The 23,097-nt window shown below is 39.7% G+C and overlaps 1 protein-coding gene across 1 annotated transcript; it reads left to right on the top strand.

Moving 5' to 3' along the window:
• The first annotated feature begins 168 nt into the window (after positions 1-168).
• On the top strand, positions 169-2,989 carry cks1b (CDC28 protein kinase regulatory subunit 1B). The gene is made up of 4 exons (XM_078267976.1): positions 169-302; positions 560-627; positions 793-920; positions 2,187-2,989. Exons 2-4 carry the CDS (start codon positions 569-571, stop codon positions 2,300-2,302), a joined length of 303 nt encoding a protein of 100 aa, XP_078124102.1. The 5' UTR covers positions 169-302; positions 560-568; the 3' UTR covers positions 2,303-2,989.
• Positions 2,990-23,097: the final 20,108 nt, after the last annotated feature.

The following is a 23,097-nucleotide window of genomic DNA, read 5'->3' as shown; positions in this document are numbered from 1 at the left end:
CGTTCTCTTAATACATCCATGGCGGTTTAAATGGATCTTTGGCATGCTACATATGTTGACCAATCACGAGGCCCTGTAGCGATTACGAATATTTACTGCGACAGACAGAACAGACCAATGGCAAGAGGGCTATTTGGATGGATTGACCAATGGGATGAGACGAGGTCTATTTGAACAGTCAAATGCGGGCTAGCAAACATTCGAGAGGGAAACAAAGAGGGGTCAACGTCTTACTACTTTTGGACGCGAAAAACTGGAATTATTAACTTTTTCTGATCAGAATACTTTGGCAACCATATAAGGTAACTTTGAAGCCTCATTGATTGCGCCACACAATAGCAGAAACATAGAAAGGCGTTTACGTAAGTTGTCAGAGATAACGTTTGTTGTCGGCTAACTTGAGCAACGTTAGCTTAACGTTACTGTTAGCTGCACTCGCTTAGCAATGCAAACCAAAAAAAACCCGGAAACTTGCTGCCACGTTGTCCCCTAAATATTAGTCTAATTTGCCTTATTGCTGATTCTGAATGTTGACTAATGTTAAAAATCTCTCCACCAGGTCTCCGTCATGTCTCACAAACAGATTTACTACTCTGATAAATATGACGATGACAAATACGAGTACAGGTGTGTATGGCTAATGTTTATCCAACATACAATTTAATTTTGTCGAGCGTGTCAACGTTATCCTATAAAGACTTGAGCAAAGTAGCTTTGTAGAGAAACTAATCATCACTTTGCGTTGGTGCATCAGCTAATATTCTGCTTAATATCCGCCCTCATTTTCTACAGGCATGTAATGCTACCCAAAGACATTGCAAAGCGTGTACCCAAGACCCATTTGATGTCGGAGACAGAATGGAGGAACCTGGGAGTCCAGCAGAGCCAAGGATGGGTGCATTACATGATCCACCAGCCAGGTAGTTCATCTTGTTTCTAGGGATAATGTATTAAACTGATCTGAAAATATACCAGTAACGTAAGTAAACAAAGCAGTCATAAATATCTTTATTTGATCGCTTTCTGTTAAATATTGTTTCCTTGGTCCTCCTTTATTATCATGCCAATAATAGACGAGACTATACCTGATGGGGCCACTGGATGGAAAAGAGGCTTATCTGAAGTTACTCTATTTTTGCAAAAGTACAGTGCCATAATAACTGAGCAGCTGTAAGGCTTTGGTTATGATCAAGTGTGAAAGTTATAAAGTCTAGATATTTGAGACAAATGTGTATAAAATGGCTTCTGTGCCAGAGATTATTTGACTGCAGGGCACACTCTATGAGCAACTGTTCTGTTTTACAGTTGTCATGTGCTGAATCTGTATTTACAAAATCGTGACCCCAAGCTGAAACTTACCAGGCACATGACACAATGTTGACGAGTGATATCACTAATTTGCATTTAGGGCTGCAGGATGTGAGGAAAATATCTAATTACATTTATTTTATATTTTGACTGACATTGCAATATGATTCACGATATGGAAGGGAATGATCATGTTTATCATTATTTTCATTGACTAATATTACATTTTAAACAATTAAAAGGATTATAGTGTGATTTTTTTTTTTGATTTTTTTTTTTTTTTGCGAGGATCTGTACCAAATAAATTTTCTGTAGGATACGATTTATAGGCTGGGACGTCTCTGCAGCACCACAATACTTCATACAGAATGGTTTTGACTTTTGCCTTTAACAAATATTGCGCCCCTCGGTGATTTGGATATTGCACTAGTCCATATTGCGTTTTTGATAAAATTTGCGATTTTAATTGTGCAGCCCTACATTTAACTGAACTTGTCCACTGTAGGGTTTTACTTAATTGAAAGTTGAAGCCCCCCCCTTCCCCATATTTTGCCCCTCTTTACTTTAGCTAATACAATTGCCAATAAGGGGACCTCCTCTTGATATCTTTTAGGCAGAAGGTGAGAAATGCAAAGTCTGATGTGGGGATTGGATGTCAAAATGGGTTAAATTGCACCTTTTTGAAGAGGTGGTACAGATGAGTGGTGAACGTTGCAATATCTTTTCTGACCACAATTATCTGGACGGCGAATGTCAAACCCAGCAGCTACACCCTACATTCAAAAATAATGGAATATGAGTCACTAGAGTCAGGTTTCTCCAAAAGCATCACAATAAGTATTATCTCTGCTTATATATTGTGTAACTTCCTCCTCCAGAGCCCCACATCTTGCTGTTCCGGCGCCCTCTGGTAAATCAGCCTAAAGTCATAAGGGAGAGAATTGCTGGGTCCTTGGAAGATCAATCCTGCTTGTCACAAATCAACCCAAAATAGACAGTGTGCTGTCAGATTACCAAGCTCTTCTATGGTAGGTGATTTGGGCTGATCATGTTGGACCTGGAGAAGGACTGTCACATTTATGAACAATGGTTGTGGAATGGAGTATGCGTTGAAGGGGAAAAAAACAAAAAACAAAAATCTTCGCCCTTCTCTTAGGGAAAAGACTTCATGGGTGTTAACAGCGACGCGCCGTCATCCAGAAAAACTTCACTTAGTCTTTTTGACTTAACTTATCTGTCCAACTTGCTGAACCTGCTTGGATATTCCAGCTTTTTAGAACAATCGTTATATAAGATGTGGGGAGTGAAACTTGTTTAAACATTTGAGTAATTCTAACAGCGTATTCTGGGTCAAGCTTGGGTCAGAACATAAGCCAGACTGAATAGTGGGATCCTAAATCAAGTTTGACTCTGGGTGCGGTTTAAAGTGACATGTTGCTGCTTGGTTTAAATGACATTGTGAATTGGCATTTAACATTATTATTATTTTTTCATGTGCCTCAAAAGCCGCATCTAATAAGAGTCGTCTAGAAACTACTTTTGATCCCTTTTCCCATAAAAGCATATATCAGTTTTGGCCTGCTTTAAAATAAATCTTTTTGAGGGCTCTGACAGTGAGCTGCTCAGTATTTATGAATGTGGTGCCCTTTCTGAAATAAATGTAAACCTTTTTTAAATCTTATTAGTATGGACTTTGGCAGTATTTAGGGTATACAACTATTGTATGGTTACACAGCCACTTGACACATGAAAATGCATGTGAAAATAATGTTTAAAAAAAAAAAAGGCAGTTGATGGCAGACACTACCCTAAAATGCTCTTATAGAATACATCCGGGTCATTGAATGAAATGTTGGAAGGCCAATTGCATTTATCTCAGATTGTGGTATTGGATGGTATTTGCATCAAGGCACTTGTTTTCATTCTCATACTGTTCTGAATACTTGCACCACTCTGACATGTTTGTTTACCTTCTATCCCTTACTTATGCATCCATTTACTACCACATACTGAACTGCTCTGCTGTCACTGAGGCGAAAACCTTGCCTTGAATAATTGTTCTTTCAACTTGTGCCTTTTTTGTAAGGTTTGCTTTTGTATAGTTCTATTTGACAGGATCAGTTATAATATGTAGGTAAAGAGCTGTTCTACCTTTTTCAGAATTATTAAAGGAATCAATTCAATCAAATTAAAGTTATGATGCATTACAGTCTTTGATGAAATCTGTGTTGGATGACATCCCTGTACCCCTGTATGGTAATCTTGAAAATAACACTAGAATATTGGATTACTACAGATGGAGTGTGGAATTGATAATACCCCATTTTGCATTGTAACATTATATGGCTGCATCAAAATGGAAATATTTCCTCTACAATATACACCTATGTCAGCACTAGCAAATGTATCAAAAGTTTTTACTTCTTTCTTATAAATCCTTATGTAATGGCTGGTGAAAACACAAATCCACCAGACTGCAGCATGACATTCTTGAATACTCCCTTTTCTCCTAACTATTCTCTTATCCTGTTTCCTGTCTCTGTAAAATAAAAGGATTGCATCTAGGAAATGTGACTTACATGTTGAAATAACCCCTTACTGCCTGATGTCCTTCCCAAAAGGCAAATGGATTGTATTAACAATAAACTTCTCATGTGTTGCATGACATGATGCACCCACACCGGACAAAGTACCCATTAATTATAAAAAAAAATGGATGTGCATGAGGTTTAATCACATCACATGTCATTATTTTTTTTCACTGCAAATGTGTATATACAATATAACAGTTTATAGAGTTTAATTGATAATCTGAAGGAGGCTCAACCACACAGCACAGAAAACCAAGCATTTTGAAGAAAAATGTATTTCAACAATGCTTTATACTTGCTTTAGAGAACTTTGCTTTACAAATACAGTACTTGTGCCTCCAGTACTTGCTGATTCTGTATACCATTTATTTGGCTAGACCAGACCGAGTTGGTACCATTGTTGATGCCATTCGTAGAAAATAAAACGACTGACGAGTTATCTAAATCTTTGGCATTCATAGTTTTTTTATTTAGTTTTAACTTTGACACAACATAATACTCTCCTGTATAACCCCAGACACAACTAGCAATTTATTCACAGCTTCATTACAAATCCGAGCCAAAATTGCCATGTGTAAGATAATCCTGTGCTCATTACTTTACCTGTCGTATTGTAATGAGCCCTGCTGAGATAAAGCTGTGATCTGATAATATCTGCAAGGACGTACAGTATGCCAGACAGCACACTTCATGGATATGTAATATTGTGGTACACAGTTGGTGTTCATCCAGTGGGTCAGTGATACTGCATCTGTTGTCTGGCACTGTGGCTGGACTCTTGTTCTTATTAGTTGCTCAAAATATTGCCAATCTAACAATTCCAGTGTCTCCCATTTCCTGTGTAATATAGGTCTCATCTACCGGTAAATGTCTGTGAGCTTAATTGACAAAATATTTTATTGAATTGGCAAGTCGTTATGATGGCGTACGTGCATAAAAGGAGAGGCAGGCGCAGCATCTGCCACACATTTAAAAGTTATACTTGGTGTAAACAATTTGTGGATTATTGCTCTGCAGAGGTTTTAATGAACAGGCAATAACAAAAACACAGTGAATTGGACAATTCGGAGGCTGTTGAGGGCTGTCAATTTTAAACAGAATTCAGCTCTTTGTAAATCAAATGTTCTCCAAGACCTATGATAAAAAGTTGTCTAGCCCCATGTGATTCGTACAGTTTGTTCTAGCATATGAGACAAAGAACATTAGCAAATATTCATGCTTGAGAAGCTTTTGCTTAAAAAGTGATTGACATAAAATTAGAAAGCAACTAGATACGGTTTACATTTTAAGCATTTGGCTCACATTAAAGCAATTAATGTAATTCAGTTCTCAAGCTTGCTTCAGCAGTAGCAGCTCCAGGTTAGATAACACGCGGATGCTGTGGAAACTGAAGCTGGAGTGCTGCAAGTGGGCCAAAAAGTGGGGTAATACTTTCACTGAGCTTCACGCTGGAGGAGGCTGTTAAGAGAAGAAAGGCGATACTGTACTCAGTCCATTTGATCAGGGTGGAGAGCCCAGTGTCACGGTTTGCTGTGGGCCTCTGAATTCCCAGCAGCACCCCAAAAAGTAAACTGATGTCCTTTTTTTGTTGTTTTGTCAGCAGCCTTCTGATACAGCACAGTTTGACCATGTTGCCCTTTTACATTACACTATATGTAGAACTCTCATGGACTGCTTGTATGAAAAATTGTATATATATCAATATCATGTATTGAATGTGTGAATATATTAGACTCTTGTCTCAATTATTTTGGTCATTATTTTAAAATGCTCAGTTGTAAAATAATTTGGGTACAATGTACGGGTGAGTATACAACTAAAATCTTAAAAATATGGTGTCCTTATCTTCAAAACAGTCTTGCAGTCCAATAATGTGATACAATATTGAAAACTTTATGATACATGAGGGTAGAGCAATCAAATATTTGTTTCAATTTAGGCAGTCCAACCTCAGCAGAGGGGTGGTTGCTGAAGGGTTCATGTCTTCAGTAATTAAAAATAAAGAAAATTTTCTCTTTTGTGAATATGTAAATCAAAGAAAAGTTCCTGTTTGCCAGCATGGTCAGTTGCTTAGGCTGAATTTGTATGGAGACTAATGATGAGACCAAATATAATCGTTCAATTTCCTGTTCAAAATACAATAGGATATCAAAAACATTAGGAACACAAAAATGCCTCTGCTGTGACACGCCACTTTTCAAGTTTCAAACTTTGGACTGTTGAGGGCAGTGCAACACAACTATGAAAAAGGAGGAGACAATCTAGATTATTTCAATTGGCGTTTTGCATACAGTATATGCTGCATGGAACACAAATTGTAAACAAAATGTTTACATTTAGAGTGAATCTGAACTTTCTCTTTGTCTACATCACATTTGTAAAACCATTTCTATAATGTGTCGTTGCTCCGTTCTAACAAAAGCAAATCAGTTTCTCTGTGTGTCCCAGATGGACACAAACAGATAGTGGGTGCAAACAGGGCTCATGGCGACAGTCTAACACCGTGGGTAGTAACTACACAACTTTGGAAGTCAGGGGTAATGGAGGAAGGAAAACATATTTGTGAATCACAATGAGATTTCTGACAATTTTTGGAAAAATGTTGCCGAGCAAATCACTGGGTTGTTATGGTCAGCAATCTGAGCCTCCTGCTGAGATCCAGAGATGTGTGGTGGGCAGAATAAGATGTTTGACGCCTCGAGGTGCAAAAAAGCTTCAGCATCTGCCAGATGAATCATACTGAAAATGGGTTCCTGTTGGAATCTTAAGAGTAAATGATGACCTAAAGCTGTAACTGTATTTACAGAATAACAACAAAAATAATGACCCAGTACTGATGACCTTTTATTGGAAATCTACCAGTCAGTATTATTCACCTATAATATTATTACTAATATAACTGTCCTCATTTCTAAAGAAAGGTTTTAATGGTGTTTAGAGGATTTTTCACCCGGAACAAAAATGGTGTTAAAATGGATGGTTAAAATGGAATTAGGTGAAATTAGGTCTGCAACTAACAATTATTTCCATGATTGATTAAGCTTCAGATTATTGTCTCAAATAATCACATTTATAGACCAATTACAATCTTGTCATTTTTTGTTTTATAAAATAAAATCAGACAAAGAAAAACAGCAAATTCATGCATTTGAGAAGCTGGAACTGGAATTTGGCATTTTTGCTTGCAAAAGTACTTTTACAACAAATTAAACAATTAGAGGGGAGATTCCTCATGTCCAAATATTTGTTTTAGCTCTCTGACATGTGTAGGCTATATATGCAACCTGTGTAAAGGGGTTACAACCAGCAATATTCATTTCAAAGCGTCAAAAGCCTGATCATGAAATATTTCTCTTTTAATGCATGTTTTCTTTAATCAGGTTCTGTTGAACATTAGAAATGTAAATTGAAGTTTGCTTAAAGTTTTTAGAAACAAAAGACACAACTCAGAAGAAATTGCTGTGAAGCGTTTGTGGACAGTAACATATTTGCTTAATGACGTTTCTTCTTCCCTGTCAAAAATATGTCCGTGCTGTTCTTTACATGGTGTTCTGCTGTCTGAATAAATATCTTGAATCTTGACATGCATCATCGGAGCAATCTTCTTTGGTTATTGTTCATGAATCAGATTCATTCCACTTAAGTTGCTATCCAAATTCCCCTGATGCTGCTGGTGTGTGTACGGCAGCAGAAGAGCAGAGCTCAATATCCAGAGAGGTGACGCTGCACTCAGTGGAAACATGCACGTTATGTAGTTCATTGGGGTGTGGCGGGTGCGGTCGCAGGGCTAGTTATGTCAATAAATAGAACAAAACTGCACAATAGTAGGCCTACAATAAATTGAGAATGACGTTATGGGTATTGTAGCTACCTCGGCATAGGAAAAAAATTGTAGATAGATAGATATCTACCTTAATTAACCACCAATTTAATGGCCCTGGCCAGCACGTTAAGCGTAAAGTCATCACCTGCGATGTGGCGTCACCAACAGGTGCATTCTGGGTCTGGCTAACATGGCTAAATGCTAACATATTCATGCTGGATGCTGCAGCGGTGACTTCTGCTTTTGTTTAGTTGAGCTTTTAACCTAAGTAAAGTGAGTGAGAACTTTTTGCTTTTTTTGCGCCGGGGGACCAGAGAGGCTGAGTGGACTGGTTATTTTGCGACAGAGAGGCCGAGGGGACTGGTTATGTTATGCTTTGACGATGGACTAGCAGTGAAGTTGAACCTGGGCTGGGCAGATTCAGGAAGACAGAACTCACTTCAGATAAGAACGTCAACAACCACTGTGTTGCCTAGCAACATAATGTGTGTACTGGGGGTGTGTTTAAACTGTGCAGTCTCGCTTTGTTTTAATATGTGTGTTTGTGGCTGCAGCTGCTGGGGAGTTTTATATTGTGATGTGCGCTGTCTACTTTGCTGATGTGTTATTCTACTGATTCAATAAGAGGTGTCAGGCTATTTAATTGATGTGGCTTAATAATGGTTGTTGCACCCACTGTGGTGTCTGTAGACATTTTATTATTGTAGTATTTATTGTTGGTCCTTTTTGTTTAATTGTCTGAGTTCTGTCTGTTGTCTGGTTAATTCTAGTAAGGCTATACAGAGGAAGGTGGTTGTATTTATAGCCTGGTGTACGTGCAGTTTAGTGTCCCAAATTATTTTCCAAAAACTGAGTGTCCCAAATGATGAGGGTCTTATTTGAGACAGGTTAGAGTTAGGGCTAGATTAGCACAGGTGGTTTAGCAGGTTCATAATTAATTAAGGACATTGTATGTGGAAATTGGGACACTAAACTGCACGTATACCGGTTTGGACCAAGTGGCAACCTTCTAGTGCTGTATAATGAAGCCAACGCTGAAGTGCCAAAAACTGCAGTCCATCAAGTGGCCACTTGAGGCTGGCTCCAAAAGGGAGTCAACCCCAACTTTACAGCAGAGTTTCCAGTCTGGTACAACAAACAGGTTTGGTCTAAGTAATTATATTCAGGCTTAAAGTTCTGCATAATTAAGGTGGTCTGCTTTGAGTGACAGGTGGCAGTATATCCACATAAAATCATATTTACTTATTGTTACAACGGCTCAGCTAACCTGGGCTCGTAGAACAACAATGGAACACCGCTACTAAAGGCCAACCCAGTTTGCAACATCAATGGTGTTGGTCTCCCATCCCTACGTGAGGCATCCAACCAGAGAATGAGACCCGTACTTGCCTGGATGAGTGTATGCTCCCCCATCCGCTGCCTAAACTCACGCCCTGAGCCGGGCCTGCTCGCATCTAGGAAATGTGACTTACATGGTGGAATCACCCCTTATTGCCTCGTGTTGTGGGGAACAAGAAGCAAGAATAGTGTTTCAGAGTCTTTGTCTACAATAGTGTTCTTTGTGTGGAAGCGTGTGGTTTGCAGCCGTCAGCCTGTTGCATGCTGCTTCTTTCTGAATCAACCTCCTGAATGAATCTCCTCTCCTGCCGTTTGTCCTGGGTTAAATCAGCATCACACAAACACGCCCCCTCATGTGTCATGTCAGTACTGGCCCTGCTCATCAGCTAACCACGCCCACTTCTCTAAAGACAGGACTGATATAACAATGTACATATATACATACATACACACATCAGATCTTTTAATCTTGTTGTAAAGGCTCCACAAGTTGTCAGCCATTGTAGCAAACTCGCCCTATATGACATGTATACAAAAACAGTTGTGATTGGCTTGGCCAGGATCTGGTCGTGTGGAAATCTGTCTGAAGAGATGGGTACTAAAGGTATCTGCCAGAGAAAATAAAATATGAGTTCGAAGATTTGTCTGGTTCCCAGGCTAAGACATTTATACAGTGTGACATGATCATGATAAAGATCTGTATCACTGTTCTATTTTGGTATGGGGAATTAACATTGGACCTTCATTCAATAAAGACAACTTCCAAAAGAGCTCTGAAGTGTTATTAAGTTTAGCCAGGTTTAAAGTAAAATGAAAAGCACTGAGAGGAAAGTGTGATTGAGGATAACGGGCAGTGAAGATGGGCTCAGTTAAGGACCAGAGGAGAGAAATGACGGAGGGGGATTTTAAACTGAAAAAAGGAGGTGAGACACAAAGCAATAGAGCCAAACAGGGCAAAAGGTAATTTTTTTTATAGGTAAAGGTAAGGTAGGAGAGAGATGTGAATGGAAAGGAAGTACAAAAAGGGAGAGTCGGAGAGAGAAAGACATTGGGAAAGAGAGAGGAGAGAAAGAAGGTCAGACAGCGAGATGGAAAGTGCTCTGGCGAGAAGGGGTATTTATGTCTGGGTGTCGTCGGCACAGCGGGACGTCTTCTAAAAGGAAGCCAAGTTTTATACAGAGTGCGAGAGAAAAGAGAGCTGCTGTTTGAAAGACGGCTGATGGAACAAAGAGCCCCAAATTGCTCCATTAGACTGTCCAGAGAATCATATTCTAAAAATGAATTTTACAACAGCACGAAATAATTTATGAGTAATCTATCAAAGTATACAAAAAATGGAAATTAATTTTAAGGTTAATATTCTGTGAAACAACAAACTGTGATAAATTAATCTTTGAATAATACATTTCACAAAATGTATAATTTAGTTAATGTAATTTACCGATTTGCCTCAGACGGATACTGTCAGGGAAAATGAAAATATGAAATGATCCCCCTCCGCCTAAGACACATGACATGAGACCTTGAGGCCAGAAGGGCAGTTCTGGTGAAAATGTGTGTCAGATATCTTAAATTAAAGCTCCTGGTGGGATCTGTCCAGAGGCAAAGACACACTGCTGAGTACATTATAGAAGACAAAAACAAATGGGAAATAACTTCTTTCGAGTCTTAATACAATATATGAAAAATCACCATGAGATTTTTTTATATGGAATGTTTTGTATGGAAAGTAAAAACAGTGAATGTCACTCACTGTGACAGCAGGTTGGCTCCCCTGCAAAGTTTACTCAGTCCCACTTCCTAACTTTTAATACTTCAAATACTGTGTAACTTTGGTACGCTATAATGTTGTATTAAGACATTCAGAATGACTTATAATGTAATATGTGTCAACAAACAGATTATGATGTCCTCATACTGTATTAAAAACCCCTGTCCAAATGTCAAATACTAGGATAAGACAAGTTTCAACAAATACAAAATACTGTATCTTACTGTCTCACATGAACATAATAAATCAAAGTGTAATCTATAGAACCTGATTCAAGTAAGTATTGTCCAAATTTCAACCGTACTCATTGGCTAAAGTGCCATTAAAATAAAGAAATAATCTTAAATGTAGTCTAACAATTCCAATTTTAGAGAGAATTAGTGCTGCAAGACTAACTAAATGAGGACATAAATAAACTTCCAAGGAGCCAGATAATGGATAATGTTGTGGATAATGAGTGGATAATATTTCCTCTGTGACCAGCAAAATACATACAGTGCATCACACAATGCAAACTTGACTTATGAGGCTATTGGGATGGCCTCATAAGTCAAGTCTTTGCATCAAACCTGCCAATGACCAATATATTTCACCACAGGTATTGTCTTTAAAATCGGGCTGGGCTATATATTGATATTATATGTATAACGTGATATGAGACTAGATATCATCTTAGATTTTGGATATCATAATATCGTAATATGGCATTAGTGTTGTCTCTTTTCCTGGTTTTAGAAGCTGCATTACAGTAAAGTGGTGTACTGAACTTACAAGACTGTTCTAGCTGCTCTTTTATTTGCTTTTACCCTCTTCATTATATCCACATTACTGATGATTGTTTATCATAAATCTCATTGTGTAAATATTTTGTAAAAGCACCAATTGTCAACCCTACAATATCATCGTAATATTGATATTGAGGTATTTGGTCAAATATATTGTGATATTTAATTTTTTCCATATTGCCCAGCCCTACTTTAAAATGTTCAATTTAATGCAAAAATGTGGGATTCCCACAAAATATTGCTCCTGGTAAGTTGTATGTAAATGTGGTCAGGCAGGGGTTGTTGAAATCTGACAAAAGAACAGTGTTAGCCGGAAGTATCAACACATTACTATGAATATATGTGGGTCGGAGAGAAACATATTTTAAATTGCTCTGTATGTCTGGCACATATTGCAGAATTGACAATAAAGTTGACTTGACTTGAATAGAAAGTAGAAGAAAAACAAGAAAAATATGGAGCTGCAGATAGCTGAAGATGCAGACAATATCTGTTCTGCAACCAAGTTCCGTTTTATATCGCAGCACAGTCTTAGTTAAGACAATAATGAACCACAACGTGTAAGATACTACTCCCAATAATATTAAATCAAGCTTACTGTAGTTTACAACAGATCTTTTTACAGCAGCCAAGTGGAAAATCGGACCATGGAACTGCTCAAACTACAAAACCAAAAGTTCGAGGGCCAGATCATTGATCGTTCAGCCATTCAATCGGGCGTCGTGGCTCCCCTCCAACTGCTTATCAAACAACAACCGGATACTAAAATAAGTCAAGAGCGACCAATTTATGGTTAAAATTGGGCTTAATCCGTAAAGTGTCTGGCTGACTTAATGTAGCATTTTGAATATACTACATCCTTTCTATTTCCTCATCTTGGTTTCCTTGAACGCTGGTCAAAGCTTAGTCAGTCAACAAGCAGGAGTTCCACCAACATCTCAACATGAGTTCATCCACTTATGTGCAATTGAAACCTACTGCAAGAGGTTAAAGCCTGAGGCAGTGCCTGGGCCAGTTCTAACTCATATACCTCCACCAATCACTCCTGTTGATATAAAGGCCCTCTAATAGAGTCAGCTGGTCAGGCATTGATCTGGTCTGAGGAGCGACTCTGGCACCTCTGGTGATACCGATTTTAAGATGTTTGGTCCCGGGCACGTTGCCGATTAGCTGTATTGATCTAACCTTGCAGACTCTGCTTATTGGACTTTATGGTGTGTTTGGGTTAGAGTTGTTCTATGAGTTGGCCCTATTGAAAAGGATATTGAGATTGGCACTGAGAGTTCTTTCCTGAGCTGGCCTGTTGGAATTGCTTGCGGCAGACTGAGTCGTACAGCAGAAAAATCAGTAATGTCTGTCGATATGAGCAGCAGGGGTCAAGCTGCCTGTCCTTACAGCACTATGCTGCACTGTAAACACAGGACACAGCATTGTAGGGTCTCTTAGTTCCTCTCCATCATTCCCCTGCAGGTAGCTTTAAAGCTGAAAGAAATATTATCCAACCATATTTTTGGATAACATCCTGAGATTCTATTCAAAGGGAATAAGGCTCAAAATGAAATCAGCCTTAAACACTGTGGCACCGGCTCATGTATTTTCAAGAGCTCTTTGTGAGAAGTAGGTTATAAATCAATTTTAGGATCGACCGAGTGCTTTATCTTAATTTTCAACCTTGGCAGATCCTTCAGGGGTCTTTTAAACATTAGTACATTTCTTGCACTGGCGAGTAGCGGTCGAAGCGTCTGACTGCTCCCTGCATGTAAAACAAGGCGACTCAATCTGGGTTGATTCAATGACTCACTAAAAATGAGCCATATTAAACTGCACCTGTTGATGGGATGTTGGGAACAAATGGAGTGCTGTGTGATTGTGCTTATGCATGGCGTATTGATCCAGCTGGAGGAGAGCTGGGGAGGACTTCCACATGGCCTTGATGTGTGAGATGCCGTCTGGACCTGGAGACTGCACTATTGATCAGCATATTGAGTCTTAAGTGGCCTCTCCATTCAGGCCCCTTGATAGCAACACACTTCCAAAATGACAGTAATCAATGGAAATGGTTAAATGACCACACACAACTCAAATGTTATGAATTGCCTTGGCAATATGGATTTATCTTTGTAGATAATGGAGCACTGTCTGACTTGTTGACCACTGGTGAGACTACTTATCCTCCCCTGAGGATAGACATTGTGTCAACTTAGAGCTTTGTGTTTATGAACTACACTCCCAGTGAGTCAGTTTACTTCTCTTCCCTTGTTGCTGCAAAACACCCCCTTTGCATGATAGATAGGCAATATGTGAGCCATTTCCCTCTTTTCACTCCTCACTGCTTGTAATCCAAACACATTTGAGTGTGATGGTTGTCAAATGGTAGCGGGTAATCAGGCACAGACAAAAATGAATAATGCATCACAATATGTCTGGTTATCATTGTGTTGATTATTGTCAGAACGAGCCAGACTGTTTTCAAAATGAAAAGACATTCAGCACAGCTCTAGCTCTTCATCAAACAAAATATACATAGTCAGTCTCTCTACAGTTAGAATTTACTGCAGCACCAGAAATTTATAAAAAGCCAGAACAGCAATTGTCATTTCCTTCCCCATATATTGTAAGCTCAAGAGGCCAGAAGGTATTCAAGTTGTCCATCACTTCACTTTGCCCCAGTAGTGTAGACACATTGACAACCAGTATAAAACAGACAATTGAGATTGATACAACCATAGAGAAACACAGAAAGCTCTGGACATAACAAAGCAGACCACAGCAGCAGCACTGTCTTCTCACCAAAGCTCACACAAAACCGTTATGGACAACTCGGCTCAAGTGATCAAGAAGCAGTGGAAATACCAGAATATGCAGGCCGAAAAAGTGAAATGCTGATTTGGAGGTGCAAATGATCTGTCATTAGACACAGTGGAAATGGCAGATGGGTGTAAACAATTGCAACAATTTGTCCTTTTTATTCATACAACATAGGATTGTGAAAGTGGTGTGGTGACTTGTGAGGATCATTGTTTAGGAGGACTTCTCACATAGGGGAGGGTGACAAAGACAGAGGGCCCTATCTTACACACAGCGCAATTGACTTTGTACACAGATGCATGTATCATTCCTATTTTGCACCCAATGCACAGCAGACTTTTTCCTCCACAGACTCACGTCGGTAAATTAGGGAATGAACTTGTGCTCCCGGGGGTGGTTCAGCAAAAACAGGAGGTGTGTTCTGGCGCAAACGTTCCCTAGTGCTATTTTGCAGTTTCAGAAAACAATTCTGCCACAGACCAGGAAAAACCTAGTCTAAAGTCAAGGGGGTAAGCTTTTCCTCACAACGTGTACCTCCTATGGCGCCATTTTGATGCTAACTAGCACTCACCCCCCGTTAGCATCCCATTAACTGCCATTCATTTTGACGTCACTTTGACAGCGAATAACTTTACATCTGAAGCGTTTAAAGACTTTATTTGTCCATTGTTTATTTCTAAAGAAACACGACAATGTATAAAAGGCTCCATTACCTTGTATCTCACATTATGGCTCCGTAGCAGACGTTTTTGTAAAAACGATTGTGTCATAACCACGGGACTTACTGTCGCATAGTAGAGGAATTACCGTATAGTACAGGAGAAGCTCGCAGGCAGTTTCGACTCACATTAGCTGTTTAAGTTTAATTACTAATGTTAACTAGCATTTTAGTTAGCAATAATTAGCCTGTGTCCATGTTATCTCCTTACATATACCTACGTCTCCGCAAGATTCGGAATGATTGAGATTTCTCTTGGCACAGCTACCAGAAGACTTACAACTTTCACGTCACATTTACGTTGTCTCTCTCAGTTGGAGGCTGCACAGTAATGCTCGGCACTCACCGGAAAAGTGCTTCTAATGGCCTTCACTGGTCTCCGTCCAGAACAACGGGATCTGTTGGTCCATTCTATATACAGTCTATGTCTAAAGTCAGTGGCACGTTATTCAGATGCTATTTTAAGGGCGCATGCTTGGCCGTAATGTAGGGTGTGCACACCGTGCATACACTTTGCTTCTCTCATCTCACGGACCCAGCAGTTCCCATTTTTGCAAACCATACATAAATACAAGGAAAAATATGACCTTGTTTTACACAACATTTCCATGAATCATGGATGTGTTGATGACATAAATGAGGAAATATTAGAAGACTTAAAGAGATGTGATGTTGAACTGCATGTGCCGATGCCACTTAAAGCGTAACTCTCGCCAAAATGCAACCTAGGGTCTTTTTGTGAATGTACCCGAGTCAAACCTTTGTTTAAAAGCATATTTAGGACGGAATCGCCACTTTTAAGATTTACCGTATTTTCGTTTTTCGGTCAAATGGCCTTTTGAATGGGAGTCCTAGGGGCACTTTTATGCTAGCCTCAAAATAGTTATTTTTAAAACACTAAGAAGGCTTGACACAACATGAAACTTTGCTCGAAGTATGACCAGGGTCTCTACACCTTAACGAAAGCATTGAGAACATTGTTGAGTTTACTAAAAAAGGTTTTGAGCAACTCCCTGTAGCTGTTCTTCCGGTCGCCGTCTATCGAGCCAGTCAAAAATAGTCGAGGGAGGAGAATAAAGATGGATAGCTCCAAAAGCTTAGTTCCATATAAATGTACGGATAATTTTTGTCATTAGTGAAACACAATATTGACCTTGTAGTTGAGGCTCATATAAGAATGACATTTCCGTTCATTCGCATTTGAAGATCGCCTCTTTTTGACTGGGAAAATAGCGGATAGTGTAAACAACAACTGCTAATGTGAGTTGCTCAAAACCTTTCTTTTTAGTAAACTCTGGGTACACAAACAATGTTGTCAATGCTTTCGTTAAGGTGTAGAGCCCCTGGCGATACTTCAAGCAAAGTTTCATGTTGTGTCGAGCCTTCTTAGTGTTTTAAAAATAGCTATTTTGAGGCTAGCATAAAAGTGCCCCTAGGACTCCCATTCAAAAGGCCATTTGACTGAAAAACGAAAATACGGTAAATCTTAAAAGTGGCGATTCCGTCCTAAATATGCTTTTAAACGAAAGTTTGACTCAGGTACATTCACAAAAAGACCCTAGGTTGCATTTTGGCGAGAGTTACGCTTTAACCCAAATGCCCCAGCAGCAGCACGGGAGAGGAGAGACAGAAGAGCTGCATCGTCTATAGTGAGGTAATCTCGGTCTAATGTTAGACTACATTGCAAAAATATCACCATGCATTCATAACCTCGTGATTCAGCGAGAGTAAGCCCAAAACATCGGAAAGTATGTTTTTGTGATATTTCTTTATTTACATTTTGTCAAAAAGAAAAATCAATTGCAAATGTTCGTCCGTGAACCACTCCTGGCGTGCTCTCTTGGATGTATTAAGAGCGTGCGCCTAGCAAATCCACCATTATAATAGCAATCTGCCATGGAACAAGCGCGCCTGCTTTTAAAGGGAATGTGAGATAACGCTCTGATTGGTTTATTGCACGTTACGCCCGAGATCCGCCCACAAAGCTACTTGCGTTTGGTGTTTGATACTTGCGTTTCAGATCGTTAAATTAGGGCCCAGAGAGTTTAAGCAGCGAAACTGTGAGAAACTAATTGTAAAGCAGCACTTAGCCACTGTTAAACAGCAGAACTACAAGGTGGCATGCTGCAGAAAGGGTGCTTGTTGAGTTGTTAGCCATTAGAGAGCAAAATAAATGCCCATACTCCATTGTACTATTATAGCCTAGAAATCTAGCGGCAGCAAATGTAATTTGCAGCCAGGGTCAGTCTAGCAACGCTCCGTTGGCTTGCGAGCTGGAAAAACCAAACTCTAGTCAGGCCAATCACATTGTGTATAGAGTAGGTGGGCGGGCTTAACATAATGACAGCAGAGTTGCGACGGTTCCGCGTGAATTCCCTGCTACTTGAAAACAAAAAAGATGGCTGCTGCTACTGGCGAACAGTGGTCTTTCGAATCGGCTTTGGCCGCGACTCTGGAAGACTTGGAGTTAAGCTTTTCTTTGAGAAAAGAACAAAGAACGGCACTGAAGTCATTCTTAAAAAAGGAAGATGTGTTCGGAGTTTTGCCGACCGGATATGGCAAAAGTTTAATCTATCAACTAGCGTTGCTCTGGTTGGTTGTAGCGCTATCCTATTGCGTGCAGAGGGAATTTGAAAGACAACTGTTTATCCCACCCCTCGGATTGAGCCCTGCCAATGGGGAGTTCCCAGACTCAACATCTTGTTGTGGGTCTGGCTTGTCAGGCTAGTACTATTAGTGACCTTTCTTGGAATTAAAGAGAATTAAACTCCACAAGTAAAAGCTGCAGTGTTATTAAAACCATAGGAAAGAATGGACATGCATGAAAAAGTGGCATCAATGTCCACTGCATGCATATGAAACTATAATCTTTTCTGACAAGAGTCTGGCATTTTGGTGCTGCTATTGCAATTCTTCGGAGCGTAACATGATGACAAGCCCTCTACATTTTTTTCTAAGCCTTAATGCTTTTAGCCCTACTTTCTGAATTAGCTGTCAGCCACTGTGGTCTCCTTCTCAATGCTTCTTTGGAGCTCAAATGACTGAATTAGGCTCTGCCTCTACAGATAATTGCTTAATTGGGGTCTTTTCATATGCTGTCTGTAGCCGAGGACCTGAGAAAGGCTCTGATAACTCCGTAATTATGCGGCTACAGGAGATATACGCATTTGTGGAAGAGCTGTGAAGACTGAGCTGACAGCCTCACGCTCTCTCTGCGACCACTCTCCTCATGGACTTTGAGATACAACAAAAATTGCAGTGCCTCTTTCAATACAAATACATGAGTATTTGGGTGTGTGGCTGTCTTGACTGTGTGTCTGTATTGTCAGGACTCATGGCTGTATATGAATGAGACGTCAGAGTATGTCTGAATGCAGCTTGGCTGCATGTATGTCTGGGTAAAAATCTTATTCCTGCTGCACTGCCACAGTCTCCTATTTGAAAGGTGGATGAACATCATTACATGGTACATCTTCTTCCTTCTAGTACAGCTCTTAGATACAAAGTGTCAGATGAAGTCTATTTGTGTAAGCTGTTTTGGGGAGCATCGCATACATGGCGGTGGCTTTCACCGGAGCCTTTTTTCCAAAGGCTTTGCTGTCAATATAACTTTTCCCGTAGAGAGAAGAAGCATGTATGTACCGTGGTGGGGAGGGAGCGGGGAGAGAGGTAAATATACTGTTATGGTCTGAGGTAAAGAATAACAGGAGGGTGTCAGAGGAAGAAGTGGGAGCCAGAGCGGGAAGAAGGGAGGGAGGGTAAGAGGCAACGAAGAGGGGGCAAGGAAGAGACTAGAGCCACCGCGGGAAGAGAAGGAGGGGGGAAGATTAGTTTTGCTCCGGTAACGACATACCATAAAAACACGAAGGGGAGGAAAGAGATGAAGAAAAAGAGAGAAGGGGGGAGGATTAGTGCCACTTCAGGAGTGACAGAACATGGGGAAGAGAGAAGTGAGAGAACGGGGAGTGGGATGGGAGATGGGAGGAATCCTGGGAGTTTAGTTAGGATTAGTTTTGCTTCAGGGACTGGGGATTGAATAAGGGAGAGGGAGTTGGGTGATCTGGATGGCGTCAGGAAAACAAAACCTCTTATCAATCGATCGTTGACAAAGTGAGACCCAGAACAATCTCTCTCTCTACCTCTCACCCTGCACTCCCAGCCTTCTGGGATGTGTATATTAACTGGACGTCACTGGCATTTTTATAACTAATGATGCAGTGGCAAATAAAAGTGTTGAACTACAGTCAGTGATCATCATAAGAAAACCTGTATAAAATCACATTTCCCGAAAAAATACAACAAATTGTTTTTGAAATAATATATTTTTGTCATGTGTCCTATATATTGTTTCCCAACACGCTGAGTTAACTCAAAGACCTATTTTCACTAGTACAGCCTCACAGTACTAGTTTTGTTAACTTGTCAGTTACATATTTTTTACGAGATATGAGAACTTGAAGCAAAGACTGAGTTTTTACCTTGTCAGATTGTTATTTGTAATATGTGAAATGGTAAACCTATACAGTATTTCACAAGAAAATAGCAAAGATAAGAGAAATATCTGAAAGTATAACCACATTTTATTCAGCACATATACATCACGTTTTTCACCGTTGTTTTAAATTAAATTTGTGTAAAACGGTAAGTAAACCGAGTGTAACTGACCAGATGATGGAACATGTCACCTCATCACCTCATCATCCTTAAAAATCACGACTAATTACCTCCATCAGTCAAAAACAAGAAACTAGTTTGCAGCACATGAATCAGAATGAGCATCTACAGCTGTTGCTTTTTTTCGATTGGCAGGAATCTCTTGCTGCTCCTATTTTGTCTTGGAAATGAAAGATTTGCTTGTGAGATATTTCTTTCCTTTTATTTAGGCCATCGGGGGAGCCTTTAACACAGAAATAGTGCTCAACAGGGTGTTCTTTCCTGTGATAGAGGGTATGAAAATGATGCAATAACAAAACATTTGTGGTGTCTGAAGTTTTCTTCAAAGTTGTATAGATATAAGAGGGAAAAAAGAGAACACAAGAAAGATTTCCTAGCTCCCTGGTTATTAGAGACTTTGCATAGCAGCCAAAAAAAAAGGGGGGGGGGGGGAAGAGAAATAGGGAGACTAAGAGAGAAAGTAGTACAGTATACTATGACTGGCCCATTAACAGGACTGGTTGTCAGTGTCAGCGGGCTCAGCTACAGACAGTAGGCAACAGTAACTTTGCGGAGGAACATTGTTAAAAAGGAACAGCACTGTCAGATCTGGACATTCTCCTAAAGTGTACATGGCTGAGGTCACAGGGCGCATGGTTAACACTCACAGAAGAGAATAACGAGTCCGTGCTTTGTACAGATTGACTCTGAAGACTGTCCCAATGTGAATATCAAACTTCTACCGTGACAAATAGGCAAAGAGGGCGAGGGATGAAGAGCCAGGCGAGGGTTGTGAAAATAGGGGAGCATGAGTGAAATGATGGAAATAGGTTGCTGGGAGGAAGGGAGGGTGAGCGAGAGCAAGAGAATGTAAGGCAGATGGAGAGAGGTGACAGTGCAGGGAGAGAGAGCGAGATAGAGAGAAAGAAGGAAAGAAAGAAACAGAAAGGGGGAAGGTTTGTGTTTAATTAGTGGCCCTGGAGAGTATCTTGGTTGAGCCAAGAAGGAACATGGGATGTTCTCTAATTGGCCCTGCTCTTTGGAGAGGGAGGGAAGGAGGAGAAGCGAGAAAGAGAGGAGACAGACACAAGAGGGAGAAGAAGAAAAGGAAGAGGAATGACTGGACTTTTGTCTGCTTGGCTGCACGTGTATATGAGCAAGCTGTTGGGTGTTTGTCCATAGAGATGTGAAACCTTAGTTGCTGTACTCATTACATCTTACTTTAGTTTATCTTAGTCATTTTGCCGAGTAATCGAGCTGTACAATGTACCATGGTAAATGATGTGATGAAATAATTCCACTGTATTATTTTGGATTGATGCAGACTTTTAAGTTCAAGTTGAATTATTAAATAAGTATTGTTTTATCAATTACAGCTCTATGACCATTATTGTTTATCTATAACATCTAAATTAATTTGCATTTGGCTTTTTTGGAAACTAATTTGCTTTGTTGATAAGAAATTGGATGAGAAAATTGATACCACTCGAGCAAATTTCGAAAAAAAACTCATACTAGTTTCTCATTGCTTGCTCATTCATGTCCCCTTGCGTCAGGGTAATTTTAGTTCCTGCGTGCTGTTGTTTTATGAACCGTTGTGTGTGTAACAATAACAGGTGTAACTGTAGAGTCGAGAATCTGATGTGAACCCAGAGAGAGTGAAGTTGGGTGTTTCCTATGTTGGTGTTTGGGTGTTTGCTAACTTGCTGTGTTGGCCTTGATGCTCCCAATCAATAATTCAGGGTTACAGACTATATGGCCAAAAGTATGGGGACACTCTTCCAAAAACTTTTGTGTCCTAGTCTAGTTTATTATTTATCAGTCACTGAAACTGTCTAATTGGCAACCCCTTGACACTGAATTAAGTTAGGAATGAGATGTTCATCAATTACATTTGGGTGTAATGTTTGAGTGTCCACATACTGTTGTCCTATTAGGATAGATGGATGGATAGATAGATAGATAGATAGATAGATAGATAGATCCCTAAAAAAATAAAAACTCCTTGAACAAAATCCTCAATTTGAATGAAGTAATTCATCAGATTAAAAGAGTTAAGTCTTTATGAAATAATTGCCAACATTTTGTTGAATGTTGGAAATTATTACACATCTGTCTTTTTTCCAATACTTTTAGACTTTACAACGCTCTGGAGTTATAGGAAATGTTTGGCTATCATGAGTAGGAACCAATCCTACCACTGGAACCCAATTCTAAAAAGATACTCATAATATTAGTGTAGCCTAATCCTATGCAAAAAAGCAAAAAAAAAAAGCTGTGCGCATTCAAATGTTGATTTAATAGATAGATACAGAATAATGTAACAAGCAATAAATAAATAAAAATAATAATGACTGAATGTGCTTTCGCTGCACAGGGTCAAGGAGAAACTTGGTTGCTATGACACGCAACAAAGAGGAGAGGAACAAAAGCTCAGAGGATATGAATAAGGGAGCAGGAGAGATGGATGAGGGGAGTGGGGTGAGGCAGGAGAGAGACAGAGATGGATGGAGTCTGGCTGTACAGGGGCACAGCTATGAAGAGAGACAATTCACAGATGCACAAAGGAGATCTGGGAGAGGCTTTGGAAAAAATGACAAGTCAAGAAGTTGGGGAAGGAGGGATAATGAGCAAAGACAGAGAAAGTGTGTTTGTGTGCGAAAGGGAGACACCGAGGCCAAGAGGGAGATGTGGAGAAAAAAAGAGAAGTTTATTGGAGAGAATTGGGAGAGGAGAGAAAGAGATGCACCCAGAGAGATGCAAAAATAATGAGATTCAGGAAATGTTTGTGACAGAAAGGGGGGAAAAAACAGATTCTAGTAGGAGAAGGGACCATCCAAGAAAAAATCTTACCAGCTCAGCACGTTCTTCTTCATCCACCCCATTTAACATGGTGGCATTATTCTAACCATAGCCCTAATCAATACTCATGACAATATATTGGTGATCAATCAAAGTGCCAGGACATAATTGATCACGCTCAGTCAAATGTGACATAAACAAGGCCTTGCAATCAATATGATGTTAGTGTATTCAGTCCAAGACAAACACTCTGTATCTCAATTAACTGTTCATTTTGCGAGTGTATGCTTTAAAAAGAGAGTCATTTATGCACACCTAAAAAGCAGCAGAATGAAAAATTATGTGTCCGAGCAACCGCTGGCCTAAAAAGATGTAAGTAGTAATTTATTGTTAACATCATTGAAATATGTATTAATACGTTTACCTTACCTTTATTCTGACAAGAAAAAATGCACATTGAGCTATCACTTTTAAACGCTTTGTTTGTCCTTGTCAAAACA

The sequence above is a fragment of the Sander vitreus genome, chromosome 14, assembly GCF_031162955.1.
Source record: "Sander vitreus isolate 19-12246 chromosome 14, sanVit1, whole genome shotgun sequence".
Lineage (NCBI taxonomy): Eukaryota > Metazoa > Chordata > Actinopteri > Perciformes > Percidae > Sander > Sander vitreus.
This window is presented reverse-complemented; position numbering and strand designations above follow the sequence as displayed.